At 39.6% G+C, this 19,972-nt stretch overlaps 1 protein-coding gene and 1 long non-coding RNA gene across 4 annotated transcripts in view; one reads left to right on the top strand and one right to left on the bottom strand.

Annotated features, from left to right (window-relative positions):
* LOC124227984 (uncharacterized) overlaps positions 1–16,391 on the bottom strand; it is a 173,378-nt gene extending 156,987 nt beyond the window's left edge. The window contains exons 1-3 of one of the 2 annotated variants that reach the window (XR_006885598.1): positions 16,083–16,391; positions 13,477–13,582; positions 12,581–12,676 (exon numbers count right to left, since the gene is read on the bottom strand). This is a non-coding gene — a long non-coding RNA (uncharacterized LOC124227984). The remainder of the gene's footprint in view (positions 1–12,580; positions 12,677–13,476; positions 13,583–16,082) is intronic. The other variant, XR_006885597.1, reaches the window with a different exon arrangement.
* A 156-nt stretch (positions 16,392–16,547) lies between these two features.
* Positions 16,548–19,972, top strand: part of LOC124227983 (cytochrome P450 7B1) — a 175,282-nt gene continuing 171,857 nt past the window's right edge. Inside the window, exon 1 of one of the 2 annotated variants that reach the window (XM_046642164.1) lies at positions 16,548–16,864. In XM_046642164.1, coding sequence (XP_046498120.1) covers positions 16,752–16,864 — 113 coding nt within the window. In that variant the 5' untranslated portion in view covers positions 16,548–16,751. Of the gene's footprint in view, positions 16,865–17,072; positions 17,203–19,972 lie in introns of those variants that run through there. The other variant, XM_046642166.1, reaches the window with a different exon arrangement.

Below are 19,972 nucleotides of genomic sequence, written 5' to 3'. Positions count from 1 at the left end.
TAGCTCTATTTTAATTATTATAATTACAGAAAAATATTACAACATTGTCCTTTAAATAAATTTTATAGGAATATGATTCAGGGTCTTTTCAAAGGAAGCTAGACAATATGGCTAGATATAAAAGAAAGAGAGAGAGAGAGAGCCATAAGAGTAGATGAGAAGAAAAGAACAGAGGAGGACGGGGAAGGGGAGGGGTGGAGGGGGAACAGCACTGGAGGTGCTGAATCAGAGTTTAAAAATGTAAGCTAATAGAAACTAATAAGCTGAATTTTACGTAAGAAGATGAACCAGATACAGATTTTGGGTCATGGTTAAAAACTGGTGTGGACATTCCTATCCACAATGTACATTTTCTTTCTTCCAGTAGAAACCGTCCGTACTGCTTTTTTTTTTTTTTAATTTTTTTTACCTTTAAGGAACTTCATTCTTTGTGATTTTGGTGACGTTACTGATTACAGTCATACATCTATTTCTAGAGCTGGAAACACATCCCAAGCTACACCAACCACAGTCATACCCTAAGGGATTTAAATTAGAGCAAAGATCCATAGGCGCAGAAGGTGTTAGTGGCTGAATGATCCAACGGAGTCATCTCAAAAAGAAGGCTCTCAGGTGCCTGAAGGCTAAAGGTCACAGAGACACTCTAGATCCTGTCTTTCATTTTGGCAAGCTAATCTATATTCTGCAAGTGGATCTCATTTTCTTGTTTAAGTTATGCTTCCTTCTGCTTTCAATTAAAGAGTTCTAGACTGTCTCCTTGGATGCAGGGACCATGTCTAATTCCATTCACTATTACATCCGCTGTGCTTGGCTCTGTGCTGTGCTCTTGATAAGCATTCAAACTATTTGCCAAATGATGAAACAACATGAGTGAGTAAGTATACCCAAACTCCTAAAACTACTTCCTGCTTTTAAGATTTAAAGAATAATTTACATCTTAAATCTAAATTGTTGAGGTAATTTTCATTAAACATCTAAAATAACATGAGGTAAGTTAAGTATTAATATGAAAAGTTAGATTTAAAAAGGCAAAAAAATTAGGAAGCAATTTTTAAAAATGACTTTTGTAGTTTCCATGTTCTATCTTATAGAAGTCAAGTGTAATTTATGCCCAATTCCTACTTATTCTCATTGATGAATAACATTTTAACATCCTTCTTTTCATTCTCACCTGTGCACATTATTGGATTATCTGCAAGAGTTATTTTGTTTTTCCACAGCCATCAATTGACTAAAATTTATTGCTACTCAATTTTTTTAAGCACTGTTATGGTCTGAATATTTGTTTCCCTCAAAATTCCTATGTTGAAATATAGTCCCCAGGATGGTGGTATTTGGAGGTGGGGGTCTTTGGGAGGTGATTATGTGATGAGGTTACAGCGCCCTCATGAATGGGATTAGCGACTTTACAAGAAGAGGCCAGAGAGCTTCTTCCCACCATGTGAGGATACAGTGAGAATTCGGCAGTCTGCAACCCAGAAAGGGCCTCTCAGCAGAATCTGACCGTGCTGGTACTGTGATCTCAGACTTTCAGCCTGTGAGAAATAAATTTCTCTTGTTTGTAAGCCACCCAGTGTATGGTATTTTGTCATAGTAGCCCAAACTGACTAAGACAAAAACATACGCCAATAATTACCAAATTGGGTACATGTGCCTCTGAGGATCTGTGAAGGTTTTCCAAGAACTTTGTAGGCAGTGAGAGATTTAAGAAAATCCACCTTCATATTGTCAACTTCTACGTTTGCTAAAACTGATCTGTCTGAGAATAGGCCTGTGGTCAAGGCGTCAATTTGGTTTATCTTTCCCATCTCCCCTTCTCACAACCAAATGTCTCTCATATTACAAAAGAAAGGATTGTTTCACCCATCCCAACCCTTATCAAAAAGTGTCTGAAACCTTCTTTAACCAAGTCACCATAAACTTTTGATAAGGCTTTTGTCTTTTCCGTTCTCACACATTTTCCTGTTCTGGACAAAGCAGGGCATTAGAAATGGGGTATTTTGCCTGTGTTGGCATATTCTGAAATCAATATCTTTGTAGAGTTGGATTAAAAGAGTAGTGACAATTTTCTTTTAAAGACCTATCTTCTTCTTTTATCTCCCTAATTATTGTCAAAGAAATTGTTGATCCTGAGGATGATCCTGAGAAGAAAGCAACAAAAGTGTGTCAGTAGCAATTATTGAAGGGCATTGTAGGATATTTCATCTAGGTGAGAAACTCATAAAAAGGCTGTGTTCAATTTATCTGTCTATCTATCTATTTCAGAATTAAAAGAATTAAGACTTGTAAAAATGCATGATTTCTTTCCCCACCCTATCTTGTTTCCTTTCAGAATAACTTAGTCCAAAAGCCAGTAGTTAGGGCAGAGCAAAACAAGACAAAGAGAGGAAGTAGGAGTGCAAGCCCAGTGCCAAGTGTCTCAGTGGGGTGAAGAGGCACCTGCACTGGGGGCCACATGTGGGGTGTCAGAGCCAAGAGGGATGAGGAGGTTGTGGAATGGGGCAATGGAGGTGCTGTGGATGGGAGGTTGTTTACATATAGGTGGGATTGATCAAATAAATAATATATTGAGGATGACGGGATCCAGGTTTCTCACTGTCAGAGAAGAGAGTTATATATGTATATATTCATACACATCCTACATATTAAAAAATGCATTTCTAATTAAACTTTACTTTTTAGGTTTATCTATCAATTTCTGTAGTTTATTTAAGTTTCTTTGATCAATAATGTGCCAATAATAATTATAATGATAAATTAATCCAGATTAAGGAAAAATAACACTTAGGTCTTCTGGTCACAGAGAATATAAAAAAATTAATTTCAATTTATATACATATTTTTATAGCAGAAAAATATAAAATGTGATCAATAAAAGACCTTCAAGCATAAAAATATATTACGTTAGGATAAAATTCTGTGGGAGAAATGGAATGGAAATACGAGCTCAAGGAGAAAATAGAACAATGTAAAATTTCTGGTTGTTAAAGAAGAGCTTATTCACGGAATTTTTAAATTGATGATGGTGGGCATAAATTCACGACAGTATTTAAATTTTATCAAATACATTGAAAAGAATATTACAATTTTTATATGAAACGTCAATAATTAAAATATGCCAGAAGTCACATCTTTTGAAACTATTTTAACCTACAATAAAAAAATTTCACGGTCAATTTAAAAATGAACAAAAAGGTAAAATCATTTTCAAAAAATGTTAGGGGCATGAAAACAATCCATAAAGGTAAGTATTTCATCTATGTTTTACAACTAGAAAAATAGAAATTCACAAAAATTAGTGTTCCCGAGTTCACAATAGTAAGCGATGAACTGGAGGGTCTGATGACTCTGATGCTCTAAATTCCTCACTGCAACTTCATTTTCCCAGGCTTTCCTAATGCCACTTCACCTCCTGCCCAGTTCATCTCTCCAACTGTTGGCCTGGCTGATGCACAGAGGCCCCAAGATCACCACAAGTTGCTTGGCTGCAGACTCACAAAGACAACAGCTGTACAGAGGCCACAGCTTCCCATACACCTCTCCACGAGCTCTCCCTTCTTAGTGCACGATGGCAGATGTGCTTGGCTTCAAGATTTCTGCAAGCTCCAACATGTCCACCTGCCGCAGTACTTCAGGAGGCCTGGTTAGTGCTTCTTTCTCTGGTCCCCCAAATTTCCCTTCTGCACCTTCACTTCCCTAGCTCCTCCCACAATTGTGTAAAATTTAACTTCTATTATAAATCCCTTATTCTCATGATATGCATAATAGCTCTGCTTCTTGACTGATGCAATTATTATTACCTAAAGTAATTCCAAAGTAACAGAATCTTAGTATCAGGAATTGGGAATTGATTCTCTGATCTGGCTAGATTTAAAGACAATCATGATCCTGTTGCCAGTGGCAAATGCGGCAATGGTAGTCCAGGACCTACAGTGGAAAAACACTACTTAAAGTATCTCCTACGGCCACTTGGAAAAACTTTGCATGGCCAAGTGGTTGCTGCCGTAGAACAATTTAGTGGAAGCAGGAGTAAAATTACCATGGATTGATTTGGTTGTTTCCAAATGTGCTGGAGAACATGGAGGGAAAAAATGAGATTAAGGCTTTAAATTCCCAGCTCAAGATGTTAGTAAGGAACCAAAAATCTTCTAATGGCCCTGAAGGTGACTTTTATCTTCTGTAGTCACAGAACTGAAATTTCTAAAAACTAAATCCAAAATTTAATCCTGTGGATGGCTGAATTGCAATGCAAATTTAATTCATAACTTCTCAGGGTCTCTTAGGGAATTAATTGGAAAAGAGTGAGATCCTGAAATGTGAGAAGAGGGCATATATGCAAATTTCAGTAAGGCTGAGGATTTGGAACACTCAGATTCTGCGGTTTCTTTTGACAACCAAAGAATGATTTCAACCATTCTCTGAGATCAGTCTCCTTTTGTCTGAAGTAATTATAAGAGTTCTCTTACTTTTAAGGCACTGCTGATCCTCCTTAAGACCTGCTCCCATCACCTCTCATTGTTTCTAGCTCTATAAACAGATTCAAATCCCAGATGGCTTCAAGGGTTCAGCTACAAAGTATGACCCATGAGGACACACTATAGACACCATAGGAGGGAGAATCAGGATTATTTTGTTATTATAAATTACTTGCATGACCTGTAAAGCAGTACAGTGTTATTTGGAAGTGGACTTGAATTAGTTGTAAATGTATATTGCAAATTCTAGGGCAACAACTAAGTAGAGTAAACAAAAAAAGAAGTATAACTGGTATCCTAAGAGAGGAAAGTGAAATCATATAAAATGATCAACTAAAACCTCAAAAGACAGAAAAAGAGTAGAGAATAAAATATAAACAAAGAACATGGTCAACAAATAGAAAACAGTAACAAACATAGTAGATATTAATCCATCTACAGAAATAACCACTTTAGACCATTACAATAATGGTCTAAATGCACCAATTAAATACAGAGGTTGTCAGGGTGGATTAGAAAACAAGACTCAACTATTTGTTGTCTACAAGAAACCCACTTAAATATAAAGGCACATATAAATTAAAAGTAAATGAATGGAGAAAGATATATCGTGCTAACACTAATAAAAAGAAAACAGGAATAGCTATAACAATTTCTGAGAGTGGACTTCAGAGCAAGGGAATTTATCAGAGATAAAGAAGGGTATTACATAATGATCAAGGCATCAATTCTCCAAGAAGATAAAATAATCCTTAACATGTATGCACCTAACAATAGAGCATCAAAACAAATGAGGCAAAAACTGATGGAACAGCAGGTAGAATTAGATGAATCCATGATTAGAGTTGGAGACTTCAATATCCCTCTATCAGAAACAGCTACAGCAGCCAGGAAATCAGTAAGAACATAGTTGAACTCAAAAACACTGTCAATCAACTGGATATAGTAGACATCCATAGACTACTTCATTCAACAACAGCAGAATATATATTCTTCCCAAGTTCATATGGAATATTCACCAAGATAGAGCACATTCTGAACCATAAAATACACCTTAACAAATTAAAAAAATATATCTTACAACATCAGCTCTCAGGTCACAATGGAATTAAACTAGAAATCAATAACAGAAAGATGGCTGGAAAATCCCCAAATACTTAGCAATTACACAACGCACTTCTAAATAACTCATGGGTCGAAGAATAAATCTCAAGAGAAATTAAAAAATATTTTGAAGTAAATGAAAATGAAAACAGAGCTATCAAAATTGTGGGATGCAGCAAAAGCTATGTTTAGAGGGAAATTTATAGCATTGAATGCATAAATTAGAAAAGAAAAAAAGATCTAAAATCAATCATCTAAGTTTCCACCTTAGGAAACTAGAAAAACAAGAGCAAATTAAATCCAAAACAAGCAGAAGAAAATACAAAAATAAGAATTAGAGTATAAATCAATGAATCAAAACCAGAAAATCAATAGAGAAAATAATTGCAATTGAAAACTGGTTCTTTGCAGAAATCAATAAAATTTATAAGCCCTCAGCCAGGTTAACTAAACAAAAAAGATAGGATGCAACTTACTAATATCAAAAGGGAAAGAGGGGACATTACTACAGATCTCATGAACATTAAAAGAATAATCAAGGAATACTATGAACAACTCTACTGCCACAAATTTGATAACCTAGACAAAATGGACCAATTCTTTGCAAGACACAATCTGCCAAAATTCATACAAGAAGAAACAGACAATAAGATAGGCATATATCTATTAGAGAAATTGAATCAATAATTAACAACCTTCCAGAACAGGTAACACCAGGTCCTGATGGGTTCACTGGTGAATTCTACCAAACATTTAAGGAAGAGATTACACGAATTCTCTAGAATGTCTTTCAAAATACAGAAGCAGAGGGAATACCTCCTAATTCATTCCATGAGGTCAGCATTACCCTAATACCAAATCCAGAATATTTTAATGCATAGAGATCTCAGTGTTGGGTAAGTGACCACAGTGCCCCTGGAACTAAGATAGATGGGCAACCTACTAAAGTTTTAGTTGATTTTTATAAGCAGAAAAGCTCTAAATCTGGGCAATAAAAGTTTGACTTGACTTATCACAAATTATGGTTCCTCAACCAATTCTTCTATTTGAGCCACTTCACAGATCCAAAACCCACTGAATGATGGATAGGGCAAGTCCTCTAAAGGAAAGATCCTGCTATACTGCCAAAAATTTATATTTTCAATCTTCTTCCTAGCCTTTTTACAAAGGGACCTAAGCCACTGTGCTTGGTGAAAAAGAAATAACTAGACAATTCTAGAAATCAAAGATTAATGGAGTTTTGGCTTAGATGCATCTCACAGTGGGCTTCCTGAATAAATGCACCCAATGGTTATTTCCTCATTTACAGAATGCATAATTAGGATAGACATATTACTCAGCAATTGGCAGAATCCTCACATTGGTTCCTTGACCTGGAGACTGAGGGCTATTATGGTGGGAAAGGTTGAATGGAAATCTCTAGAACTGCCTCTACTTAATACAAGAGTAAACCAAAAGCAATGCCACATTTATTGAGGAATATTAGCAGATATTAATGCCTCATCAAGAACATAAAGAATGCAGGAGTGGTAATTCCTACCATATCCTCATTTAATGTACCTCTGTGGGCTGTGCAGAAGACAGGTAAATCTTAAAGAATGACAATAGTGTACTGTGAGCTTAATAAGGTGATGTTTTGAATTGCAGCTGCTGTTCCACATGTGTTTTATTTATTTCAGCACGTCAACACACCCCCTGGCACACTGTAGCTATTAATCTGGCAAATGCAGTTTGCTTTCTCCCAGAAGGGCCAGCAATAAATATTCACTGTCCTACCTGTATCAGATCTCCAGTCCTTGTCATAATCACAATCCAGCCAAAAGAAACTTTTATTGTTTCTTCATTCAGAAGATAACACATTGGTCTACTGTGCTGATGTTATCTTGCTGATTGGACCTTGTGAAGAGGAAATTAAACTTCTCTACATATCCTATTAGACACATGTACACCACCTTAATAGAATTTGTATGGGTCTAGTGGCCAGGGATCAAGAAGGACAAGTTGCTGTGTCTGATTCCTCCTACCTCAAGAAAGAGGCACAATACATACCAGGCCTACTTGGATTTTTGAGGAAACATATACCAAATTTGGGTCTGATATTCCAATCTATTTATTAAGTAACCCGGAAGGCTTCCAGTATTGAGCAGGGTCCAGACCAAGATAAGGTTCTGAACAGGTTTGGTTTGTTAATGTAAGTAGCTCTTCTACCATGTTCTTTTGACTCAGAAGATCTGATGGCGTCTGAAGCGTCTGGAAAACAGAGACGCTGTACAGAGCCATTGGAGGTCTCTGAAGGTGAATCATAGAGCAAACATTTAAGATTTCAGAGCAAAACCGCCATTCTCTGCTTATAATTATTCTCCTTTCGAGAAACAACTTTGGCTTGCCTCAGGCTCTTGTGGAAACAAAACACTTGATCCTGGCCATCAAATTACCATGCAAGCTGAGCTGCCCATCATGAACTGGGTCTGACTCACCATAAAGAAATAAAATGAAACCAATATTTATTGAGTACCTACTATGTGCTGATCACCAAGCTAAATATGTTTTTCTACATTTTATCTGTACAATATTCCCATGAGTTGATCAAGTTCAAGAGCCAGACAGTAGAAGCAGATGGATTCTCCTTTATTAATGTGAATATTAGTGATACTTTTTCTACTATATGGGTTTGCCTCACATCAGTTTCCTAATTTTCATTGATTTAACCAATATATAGAGAGAATCTAAATGCCACACACTCTATAATGTTTGAAAATGCTTTATCGACTCAAAAGAATTATGCTGGTTCATTTTCAGACTTTTAATTACAAAATAATTATGTTCTGATTCCTGATGCAGAAATGCAGAGAAAAATAGGCAGGTAAGGATTCAAATATATGCCTGCATTTATGTGTGAGCATTAGAAAGTTCCTTAAAGCATTACATTATGCTTGTCTTGGCATGGGAGTTGTGTGAATGCTAGAGGGCTAAGAATTGTGCTGAGACTGGCACTGAGAATCTACATAAGGAATAGACTTCCAGATTCTTGGTAACTGATAAAAGAGAAGCAAAAAAAAAAAAAAAAAAGAGAGAGAGAGAGAGAGAAAAGATTTTGAGGTCCTGGAACACCCAAAAGTAGAAGGAGGAAAGTCTAAGAAGGCCGAATTAGTCCTTGCACCTTTCTAGACCAAGAATCTAGCCTCTAAAGGATGGAGGGGCAAATGGAGAAAAGACATAGTGTCTGTAAAGGGGATTCTCTAAGGCAGCTATAAAGGCAGAAGGGACACATGTTGATAGTTGTCCGTCCACATACACTCTGATTGACCAATCATTGTCATTAGAGCATCTTTAAGGGTGAGAGAGAGGGGACACCATTTTTTTCTAATTTCCTAATATCTACTTATATTCCTGAAAACGAAAATAATTAATTTCACTTAAAACTTTTTTTAATGTTGTGGTTGATAATGATGATGATATTTTGAAAATATTACATGCTTATTCTTCAGAAGAATTTTTTCCATAGCTTCTTGACATGGGAGACCCCAGTGGCATGCTCAAATAAAAGATGCAAATTGAATTGCTTTGCATTACAAAGGCAGAAGCTATTTTGTATTTGAAGAGGAAAGGTCTAGAGGGAGAGAAGAACTAGAGAGACTGGACTTTGTTGTTGAGGGAGTGGGGAGGAGGAAATTTCCCATTGTGATGTGGTCCAGTAGGAGGGGGAACATAAAATGTTGAGGATTTTTTGCATGAAATATTATGTGCTGTACAATGTGACTTCTCACAAATTTGCAGCAAAGACTTCAGTGCCAGCTGTGTTTGGGTTTCTTGCAGAAACAAATGAAGGTACAGAGTTCTGCCTTCTGGTTACCAGTTGCTGTAGGGTCAAAACAGATTCCCCCCAGGCAGACATAGACATTACAAAGCCCTTGGCTAATGCTGGATTACATATGTGTATACCCATCTTAGTTATACTTCAACCCTGGCAAGCAGACAATTAGACTGCTTTTCAGAATCATTACAAATCAATTAATTTCTTCTTTCATTAGTGCAATGTTTGCTCATAAATCAGAATATTCAAAACTTCAGCATATGTATAGTTGCTATTATTAATTGCTTTTATAAATGTCAAAATTTAGCAATCTTGCTTGGTGGAAAAAATGCCAGACTTCAGAGAAGGAAGGAGAAAGGAATGGTTCAGCTATGGGAATATTAATGATCAGAACGCTAGAGGAGGAAATGGAAAAAAGGTTCAGAAAACCTAGAGGAATGAATTTGATGATTTTCCAGTTGAGCCTTGGACAAGAAAGAGGTGGGTGGAGCGGAAGCTGGGAACAGAGTTCACACAATGAGGAGTCAGATAGCAACATGGGATAGAGAGTGAATGGTGTTTTTCTCTAGTCTTTAAAGAAAAGTGTGGGTGTGGAAGGGCCTACTGGGAAGCCAAACTGCAACTAGCCTGATAAAGGAATGGGGCTCTGTGAAGGAAGGGGCACCATGGTAGACTGAGTAAATAAAACATAACTTGTTAGGGTAAAAGACAAATTGTCCCAAACTTTGTCTGCAGCAGAAACTTTTTGCCTAATCAAAGACAAGAGTTTAGCATTCCTGAAAAATGCTTAAGTGGTTTTCTGATAAAATTTCACGAGATTTAGACTTGTTTGGGGAAACACCTTCATTGACTGTCACCTATCAGCCAAGATTTTAAGCCATTCTTTTCCTTTTGTCACCAAACTAACAATGGTTAACTCACATTCTCTTTCTATAACACTCCTAATCAGAGTAAATATCTGAGCTGACCACCTAGAGGCTTTCCTTGTTGCAATATTGTAATAAAACTTGGACACATAAATAGTCTAAAGTTTTCTTCTTTAACATTAGAATCATTTGATGAACATGATTGCTTTATCATCTCAGAAGCTGAGAGACTAGTGTTACTCTAATTATGCTAGTGAGAGAGAGAACTTCAAAATGAATGAATGCGAGGATCATCACCACCACATCATGCCATCTGCCTCTGAGAGAGTTCTGTGGCACTAGTGTGGACACTGCCTATTTAGTAAATACTGGGTTGTATTGCTCAGATTCTCTGTCAGGATGAGAGGACCTGTGCTCCCAGCTTCTGTGAATGTCATCAGAGGCTTCAGGAATTGCCTTCAGATAAAGAGAACCTCCTTACTCAAGGTCACCCTCTCCCCTTTCCTAAGTGCAGTCCACAGCCAATGACAGGTTGATACTGGCCTTTAAAGCCTGAACCTTCCCCCACTCTTGGGACAGTTCTGAAGGGCCATCTGAGTTCTAGATATCCTCATGGGCTGAGTCTCTTGTTGAGACTGCATCCCCGCCCAACTTCTCCCTCTGTCTGTTTCCTTCACTTTCCCATTCCTGGTGCTGATCCTGAGAGCCTGTCCTAATAAACTCCTGTGCTGGTCTCTCTCTTTGAGTAGTTTCCCAGGACTTTTCCTATAATAGGCAGAAACAGCAGAGGTGAGAGAGGTGGTGTGGGTAAATTTTATTTAAGACCAGGCTTTTTGTTGCTTCTCCAAGAACCAGCCTGGTCCAATCCAAAAAAAAAAAAAAAATGTTCTGGAGTCTATAAAACTTTCCCTTAGTGAACAGGGGTAGCTCGGGCAGGGTCGGGGGTGGGGGGGCGGGGGGGTCTTATGTAAAGGAAGGCTCTGAAAGATCCTTGTGCTTTCTGTCCTTAGAAATCTGCACTCAAAGGCTAATCCAGAAATGAAATGTTGGAAAAGCCAGTGAGTCAGAGACAGAGAGAGAGCAAGTCTTGAATCTTGGCATGGGAAGTAGGGTCAGATCGCAAGAATGAACTAAGGTTTAGCACGATATTGTGAATTTATAAGCCAGAGACTACAAAACCCAAGTGTGTATAAGTAATGCCAAGACTATTAAACAAGAAATGACAAAACTCTTGAATCTTTTCCTCCCTCTTGGAGATAATCAGAGCCATCTGTTCCACCATTTTTATAGCTACTTCAAAATAATTATATTCAGGTCTTACCTAAAATTGTACTTTATAAAAAGAAAAAGAATTAACTGGAACAATACTACTGTTGGGTCACTCTGTTCATTCAACAGCGCTTTATTTAATAAGGATTTTTGCCTGCCTTGTTTATATGTGCAAACTGAGTGCTAGGTTGACACTATAAACTGTTTTCTTAGGAGAAAGGAAAACTAAAGAGAAAATAAGTGCAATTATTTAAACTGCAAAGAAAGACAACAAAAGGAAGCATGTGTGATTTAAGATATTTTTAGTCGGGTTAAGGGCTGGCATCTAAGGTGCCTCACTATTTACTATGTGCCAATTAAAAAATAACTTTTGGGCTCACAGCAGTCGCAGGTCTCAGAATATACCATTATCACTATCTCAGCTACAATCAGAATAGCCACCTTAAGAAAACAAAAAGTGGCACATTTTACATTTTAATTGGGCAGAAGTAATAACACTTGGGCTGGGCTGAGTTTGTCTAATAAACTCATTTCTACTTATACCCTATGCCAATGGAGCAGAAGGTGTTCAAATGTGAAAAAAGGGAGAAGCTCCAGGCATTTAGATTGTTGTATATTTGCTCTCACAATTTAATCCTCATAAACCTATAGGGAAGGTAGTCATATCATTTTTCAGATGGAAAAACTGAGACTAATCTCAGAGCTAGACAGGGGCTGAGGTAGGCCATGGTACAAGCAGAGGCCCAATTGTGTTCATGGGGTATCTTGGTGATGGGCAGCTCATGGTAGAAACAGGATCCATAAAAATGGAGGCAAGAATGATTGAAGAGATATAGTAAAGGGTTAGTGAAAGAAAACTCTAAGGATAGCAAGATGGTACAGTGAAAGGAGGGGTGACTTCTCAGTGTAATGTAGGAGCTGAATTATCACAGGGGCCCTGAAACTCTTTGAGTCTCGTTTTTATTTTATGTAAAAGGAAATAATAATACCTGCATCAAAGATTGGTTTTGAAGATTACATGAAAAAAAAGTATGTAAAACATGAAGCAGTACCTAGTGCATAGCAGGACTTCTCCATCCATGTTCCTTTCTTCTTCCGTCTTCTTCCCTTCCTCTGCTTCACAGTTTTACCCAGAGGTGGTCTTAATTCTAACAGAAGGGAATAGGAAATCAAAGGTAGTTAAGACAAAGCTCATGAGGAAGGGGAGAAAGGCAGCTGCAGTCTTTCTTTTTAGTGGTAGCTATGACTCAAAACCCAATCTATATCTTATGCCAAAAGTTGGTAGAATCCGTCAGGCTTGAGTACTCAAATCTGACTGTAAGACATTCCCCAAACGGGATAAAATGTTGTGTGGAATTCCACTTTGATGTTTCCCACAGTTGTACTTTCAAATGTTTCCCAACAACTGAACCCTATAATTGACCCTTTTCCCAGCACATTATTTGCTTCCCAGGAGCTCACAAGATTGAAGCCATATGGGTGTACGTCCTTAAGTCCCCTCATCATCACTCCACAATCTCATGTAGACTAGCCTCTTTTCTTTCTCCTTTCCAATGTCAACCTTTTGAAAGCCCTCTTAGTCCCAGCTCTTTGAAGGAAGGGCCATCTCATTCACGGTCCAGTGCCATGGACATACTTTGAACTCGTCAAAAGTTATTGACTAAGTAGGTGGACTTGGAGGTCTCAATCTACTGTGTTAGTATTTTCAAAGTCAGGGCAGGAGAATTTGGACACAGATGGAAAAAGGAAGGGGAAATAGTCATTATTCAAGTTCTGGTGACTTCCAAACAGCCTCTTTAGAATAAAAAGAGAGGGAAGCAGAGCCAGAATTCAAGCCCTAACCATAGATTGGAAAGAGGCTGATGGCTCCAACAACCTGGCAGATGAGGGTCACCTGGGCTGCTAGGGGAGGCTTTGGGCCCGTCATCTGGATTTTCATAGTTCTTACTTTAGAGACTCCAGTGTATGATCACCCTCTCCCTTTACTTCCTCTTCTTTCACTTCTGTTTTTGCTTGTATTTCTCTCTCTCCATTTGCCTCACAATCAATATTTTCTGAAAAAAATAATGAGGTCAGTTGCTAACTCTACTGAACACACTTACTGTTCTAGATACTTCAAAGTCTAAGGGCCACCCCATAACTCCTTTAGATCTGACTGTTGACGTCAGTCTAATTAGTGTGGCCAAAGTACTCAACACACTAACACTGGTAATTGATTCGAAGGGACGATTTGTGGCCGGTTTCTGAAGGGGGCTGTTGGGCAGCTAGAATTTTACAGTTGTCTTGCCTGTAGGCCTTACGAACTCTTGTGTTGGAATTAAGCCAGAGTTTCCAGATTTGGCAAATAAAAATTTAGGATCTTCAGTTAAATTAGAATTTCATATAAACAACAAATAATATGGAATGCAATATTTGGGACATACTTATATATGCTAACATGGCTGCTTAAGTTCTAAGCACGGTATCCACATTCTAAATGAGCAAAAAAGAGGAAGGAGGCAGAGGGCCTGTCCATTCCCGTGAAGGGTCCTTTCCTGAAGTAATACCTTATACTTAGCCTACAGGTGAGAATTTAGTCACATGGTCACATCTAACTACAAGGAAGGCTGGGAAAGTAGTCTTTATAGGACAGCCACATGCTCCGTTAAAAACTGAGGACTGTTACAGAGGAGGAAGCAGGAAGTAGATATGGACGGTCAACTAGTCATCTCTGTCAGAGAAGTGATGGAAATAAAGGCATGTTTGGAGGTAAATAAATTGAATTGGATTGAACATAATGAGGCCGATAGTGGGTTACAAAAGCAAAAGAGGAATAAAAGATGTCTTTGGATTTTATTTCAACCAGGTCGTTTATGGAATGAAGGTCCCTTTGAACAGAAATGGAAAACACAAGAGAAACACACATTCAACATTCATTAAATGTATACCACAAGGTGTTGTAAGGAAGGTACCATACAGATAGCATAAGAATATGACACAGTTGCTAACCAAATCTAGTAGGTGACAGAGTAGTCTTCCTCCTTCCACTTTCTTAGATTAATTGCAGGCGTTTGTTGTTATTAATGTCATTAAATAAAATGTTTAGCATGGTGCCTGGCAAACAGTAAATGTTCAATAAATTAATGCTTAATATTTTACCTATATTTTCTAACGGAAGAGTCATCCACGAGATCAAATGGAAAATACAAGTATAAAAGTTGAAGCGCCTTGTGAAAATTAGTGAGAGGGGCTTTCTGCAGCGGTTACAGAAATGCAGGACATGGAAACCATCCTGTAAACCAGCTCTGCTGGCTGAGCAGTGATGGAAGCCAGTCTGCTTTCCCTTGGAGGAGACAGAGTAGCTGTGGGCTCAGTGTGCCCTTTTGGGTCTTCCAGAAAATTGAGTCTACAACAGGAGGAGAGAGGGGCAGTAGAAAGACCCTGGAATAAAATTCAAAGATGAAGATACTCGTAAACATTACGGTTTCAGTGCTAGCTGAGCCATTCACAGCTTTAAGGCCAAGGACAGCAAGGCAGTAGTAATTCAGTGATGGAGCACCGACTGAGCCAGGCACATGCAAAGTACTTCCAACTACATTATGTCAACTCCAGGGTGGGAGATCTGGGGGTGAGGAGTAGAGAGTGGCTGCAGACAGGGTTGTCTAAGGGATGGTTCCCACCTTCTCTGGCAGGAAAGACAGACTTAGAAATAACTCAGATATAGTTAGATATAGTGGGAAAACGTGACAGGGTGAAAAGTAGAGACAGTGTTAAAAGTATGGAGGAGGGAGAGGTTAATTACAGAAAAAGAGCTAGGGATAATTTCTAGAAGGAAGTGGGATTTGAGCTGGGCCTTGAGAGGTAGGTAGAATTTCAGTATTTAGGGGAGAGAGGAAAATTTTCAGGCAGAGGGAATATCATTAAACAAAGGTGTGAAAGGGTTGATTGTGAAGGACACAGTGGCTCAAGCTGTAGTGTATACAGACCTGTTCTACCCATGGCAGTTGTACATTGGACACAAATTGTGGAAGGCTTCTTATGGCAGGTGGAAGATTTATGGCTTTACCACAAAAGCAACCATCTGAACAGCGTAAAAGCAGGATAGATCTGTGTAGATGGGAGGTGGTAATGGGGAGGATGGGCTGGAAAGGTTAAGGGTCAGAGATATGGAGCCCAGTTCTGAAGCTATTGTAGTAGTACAGAGAACTATGGAAATAAACGTTTGCGTAAAGGAAAGAACACAGGGGTCTTGGAATAGCCTTGGTTAGAATGGTTATCAGTTACTTTTTCTTACACTGTATTAACAGTAAGATTTCCTTTTGCTTCAACACTTAATTCCTTTGTTCAAGACTCATCTGAGCAACTAAGGTAAATTAAGTCTCATTACATGTTCTCTAAAATACTGCTTAAAATTATATCACAAGTTTAGTGTGGAGAATCAAAAATCATGTGTGAAGCTCCTGGTGAACGGTGATCACTCAGGAAAAGATATTTTACGTTTCTCCCTTATTTGTTCTAAGGACAACCTGTGGGGCTTGTGCCACTTCTACGGCCCTTTGCGTTGTTTTGCAATACCTTGTTTCATCTGTCTGCCTTCTTCCTGGATTGTGTGTCTCATCAGGGCTTCTGGAGTGTCACGACCCCGGGCTCTGTATTCCTGGCCTCTGGGACGAGGCTTTGCATACAGTAGGCTTTCAATAAAAGCGTGTGAGCAAACTGGCTGTGCAGGGCGAACACGGCGGCGCAGCGCACTCCGCAGGTACCCGCCGCCCGCCCGGCTCTCCTGGTCCCGCCGGAGCAGGGCGCAGCGGGCACATCCCGACCCTGTTCAGGGGCAGCCAGGGTCCCTCCTCCCGAGGGGCCCCGGTTAGGCGACTCGCGTCCCACTCAGAACAGAAATCCCCTCCTGCAGGCCTTCGGAGGCTCGCTTTCGGGAAAGCTCCCCTCCCCCTTCTTTGGCCCTTCTTCCTGTCCCGAGGAGCCAGGGCGCCGTTTTCCAGAAGCACCCGGGCCGGAGGCGGTCGCGGAGCGGGGCGGTGCGCGTGGGTGGGCTGGGGGAGGGGAGTCCAGGAACTTTGAGTCTCAGCCTCAGGGGCCGCGGTGACATTCCCGCCAGCGCCACCCGCAGTCGGCCACTCGGCCCGGACCGGGGGATCGCAGCCGAGAGAAGCCGCCAAGAGAGAGACCCGGGGCTACCCACCGCGGCGGCACGCGAACCGGCCGGCAGAAGACGTGTCCGCGGGCATGGGCCGCCTCTGGCTGGAGCCGTGGCTGCCGCAGCTCCTCTGCCTCCCGGGCCTGGCTCTGGCCGTGGCCCTGCTGCTCCTGCTCCTGTGTCTGCGCGCCCAGCGCACCAGGTAAGCACCCCCGCCGTCTCGCCGCGAGGCGCAGCGGACCGGGCCACGCATGCGCCCTGGGCCCTGCGGACCGCGCGCGACCCAGACGGCCGAGGGAGTCCCCCCATGGTTTTAAGCGCAGATAGTGGAAGCTTGCTGTGGAGCACCGGCGTCTTTTGGGATCGTGTGTACTGACAAAGGCTTCTCTGCGTCTTCCCACTACGTACGCATACATATTCAAGCGTTGGACCGAATTCGATTTGCTGCTCTACTACGAGTTGTAATAAGCCCTAGGTTTGCATTATACGTGGTGCAACACACGTGGATTCCAAACAGGCATATTTTGGTGCCTTGATACAGTGAGTTGATGCTTATGGCCTAGAATTCATAGAGCATTTCAGGAGGGGAATTTTCTTACATTTCATTCAGGTAAAAGTGAAGTTTTTCAGGAAAATGCCAATGTATGGTATGAACAATAACTCTGGATGCCTCTCTGTGCCTCAGTTTACCTCATTGTACCTCATCTGGGCAAAGGAAATAATAGTCTCTCATGGGATTTTTGTGAGTACTAAATGAGTTTATAATGTGTATTTTATGCATTTGCTCTATTTTTGTTAGAACAAAACAAAATGACAATAACAACAACAAACCCCAGAAGTGTGTCACTTTCTTTATCTGATTTGAAAAGTGGAAGTAGGAACAGAGAGTTCAAAATAAAAGCATTTACTTTGAAATACTCTTATTTTCCCTTTCTTACTGGGTGGTTTTTTCATACTACCAGACTCTTCAGAGTTTTTGAAAAACAAGTAGGTAAATTTTATTGAGTGGTAATTGCTAGTCTGTGATTAGATATCACATACACTCACATGCACACAAGGGTGTATGTGTTGGTATGTATACACACACATATATATGTTTATGTATATATGAGTATATACATACAGATGTGTGTGTGATATAGGTTGTTTCTTAATAGTTTTGGGAAAATGGCACCATTGTACTGCATTCGAATACCTGTGGGCATTTCTAGAATGCCCATGGGATGAATACTCTGAGAGTTTTTGCTTTTTTTCCCATGTGAGTTTTCAGTGATCTTCCTGGAATGTGCCATGCCCTCTGCCAGGTTGCCTTTTCCAGTGGCTGTGCTCTTGCTTTAGAGCCCAAAATGAGGATTTGAGAGCGTTAACTTCAGTGTTATTTGATCCTATGTAGGTTCCATCTTCCTGTTTATCTACAGTGTCAGCCAAAGCCAGTTAAGATGTTCTTCTAGGTATGCCTTTAAAGAGAGGTGGTAGATAAGAAGGTTGTTTGTTCTACTCCTATGTTACACGCAGGGCAGGAGCGGGGCAAGCTGACTGAGGCATTCTGGATCATTGATGGTGATCATTGGGGTGAGAATGTGGAACTTCAGGGACATTTGGGAAGGCAAAGGGGCAAGGTCAGCCTTCTCTCCCAGCACTCTGAGACAAGGCTTATCTTTCTCTCTACCACTAGAAATATTTTGCTGAGGTGTTCATGCCATCAATTGCCAATTCCTTCCAAACAAGAAGACTATTTAATGCTGCAAATCTACAGGGCATTGAATTCTAAAGACGTTTGATTGGACTTTATTTCAGTGTATGAAAGATAGCTTCATTTGTCCCAGTACAAAGATGGTCATGTTCTTTGTTTTTTCTGTTTCTTATGTTTGGACATTTCACTCTAAGGCTCTAGGAAAATGCTCTTTATGATACCACCACTAACAGGGGAAACTATAGTTGAGAGTTCCTTATATATTCATACAGATTTGTTTATGCTTAAACTAATATGTTTGAATATATGTGAGTGGAAATGTAGGAAAATATGTTCTGTGTTGCAACTTTCTTCCTCTAGTTTACATTTTAGACACCTTTCTATGTCAAGTTATTGAAATCATTATTTGTAATGATTGTACAGAGATATACCACACTCACACACACAAATGCACACACATACATGGATATCTTTGGGCTTTTGTGGAAACATTTATGTAGGATCGTGGAGTTGTTGTTAAAATGTATGTGTCTTCTTTACACTTTAATACATATTGCCAAAATAGTCGTAAGTCCCAATTTATGTTACTCCTAATGGTCTATGTAAGTATCAATTTCCCCATGTCCTGTCAATACTGGTATAAATTATTTTAATTTCGCCAATCTGATACATAAAGAAAATAAACTTCATTGTTATCTCAATTTCTACTTATTTGCTTTTGAGGGAATTTGGGTATCTTTAAAGGAGATAATTGTCTCTGTGTTGCTAGGGCATTAATAATAAATGATCATTAACTATTTGTTTTTTGATCATTTTGTTGTTAGTGCCGTGGAGTGGATTCTGACTCCTACCCACCCTGTGTACAGCAGAGCGGAACCCTGCTCAGTCTTTTTTTGCACCATCTTTTCACCTTCATGTGCTATATCAGACGGTGCTCCACTACTATTCATAGGGTTTTCATGACCAATTTTTTCTGCAGTGGGTGGCCAGGTCCTTCTTCCTAGTCTGTCTTAGTCTGGAAGCTCCTCTGAAAGCTGTCCGCTATGGGTAACCCTGGTGGTCTGAAATCCTGCTGGCATAGCTTTCAGCATCATAGCCACACGCAGCCACCACAGTATGACAACCCATAGATAGTGGTGTGGTTCCCTGACCGGGAAGTAAACCCTGGCCCTGGTGGTGAGAGTGCCATATCTTAACTGCTAGAACACCAGGGCTAGCTTCTTGATCATTAATAGCTCTCATATAATAGGAATTGTCACACTCTTTTATACCTGCTGCAGTTATTTTTACTATTGTTATTATTATTTGTTTAAGAGTTTGTGTATATACCTCTTGCTTAGAAAGCCCTTCTACTCTCTAACATGATAAAAAAAATTCACCAGTTTTCCATCATCACTAATTTATTTTAAAAGGATTTTACACATACATATGTTGTATTTTTATTCTCATTCCAATTCCATCCTTTGAAAAATTGTCTGAAAAGTTTATAATATAGCATATTATAGGAATGCTGGATGTTCCAAGGTAGACATTTAAATGTTACTTACAAAATTGGTAAAATTTTTAAAAAATGGTAAAATCCAGCTCAGAGGTCATTTGTTGCGATTGGCCAGCCGT

Source organism: Equus quagga, chromosome 16 (assembly GCF_021613505.1).
Source record: "Equus quagga isolate Etosha38 chromosome 16, UCLA_HA_Equagga_1.0, whole genome shotgun sequence".
In the NCBI taxonomy this organism is placed as follows: Eukaryota; Metazoa; Chordata; class Mammalia; order Perissodactyla; family Equidae; genus Equus; species Equus quagga.
This window is presented reverse-complemented; position numbering and strand designations above follow the sequence as displayed.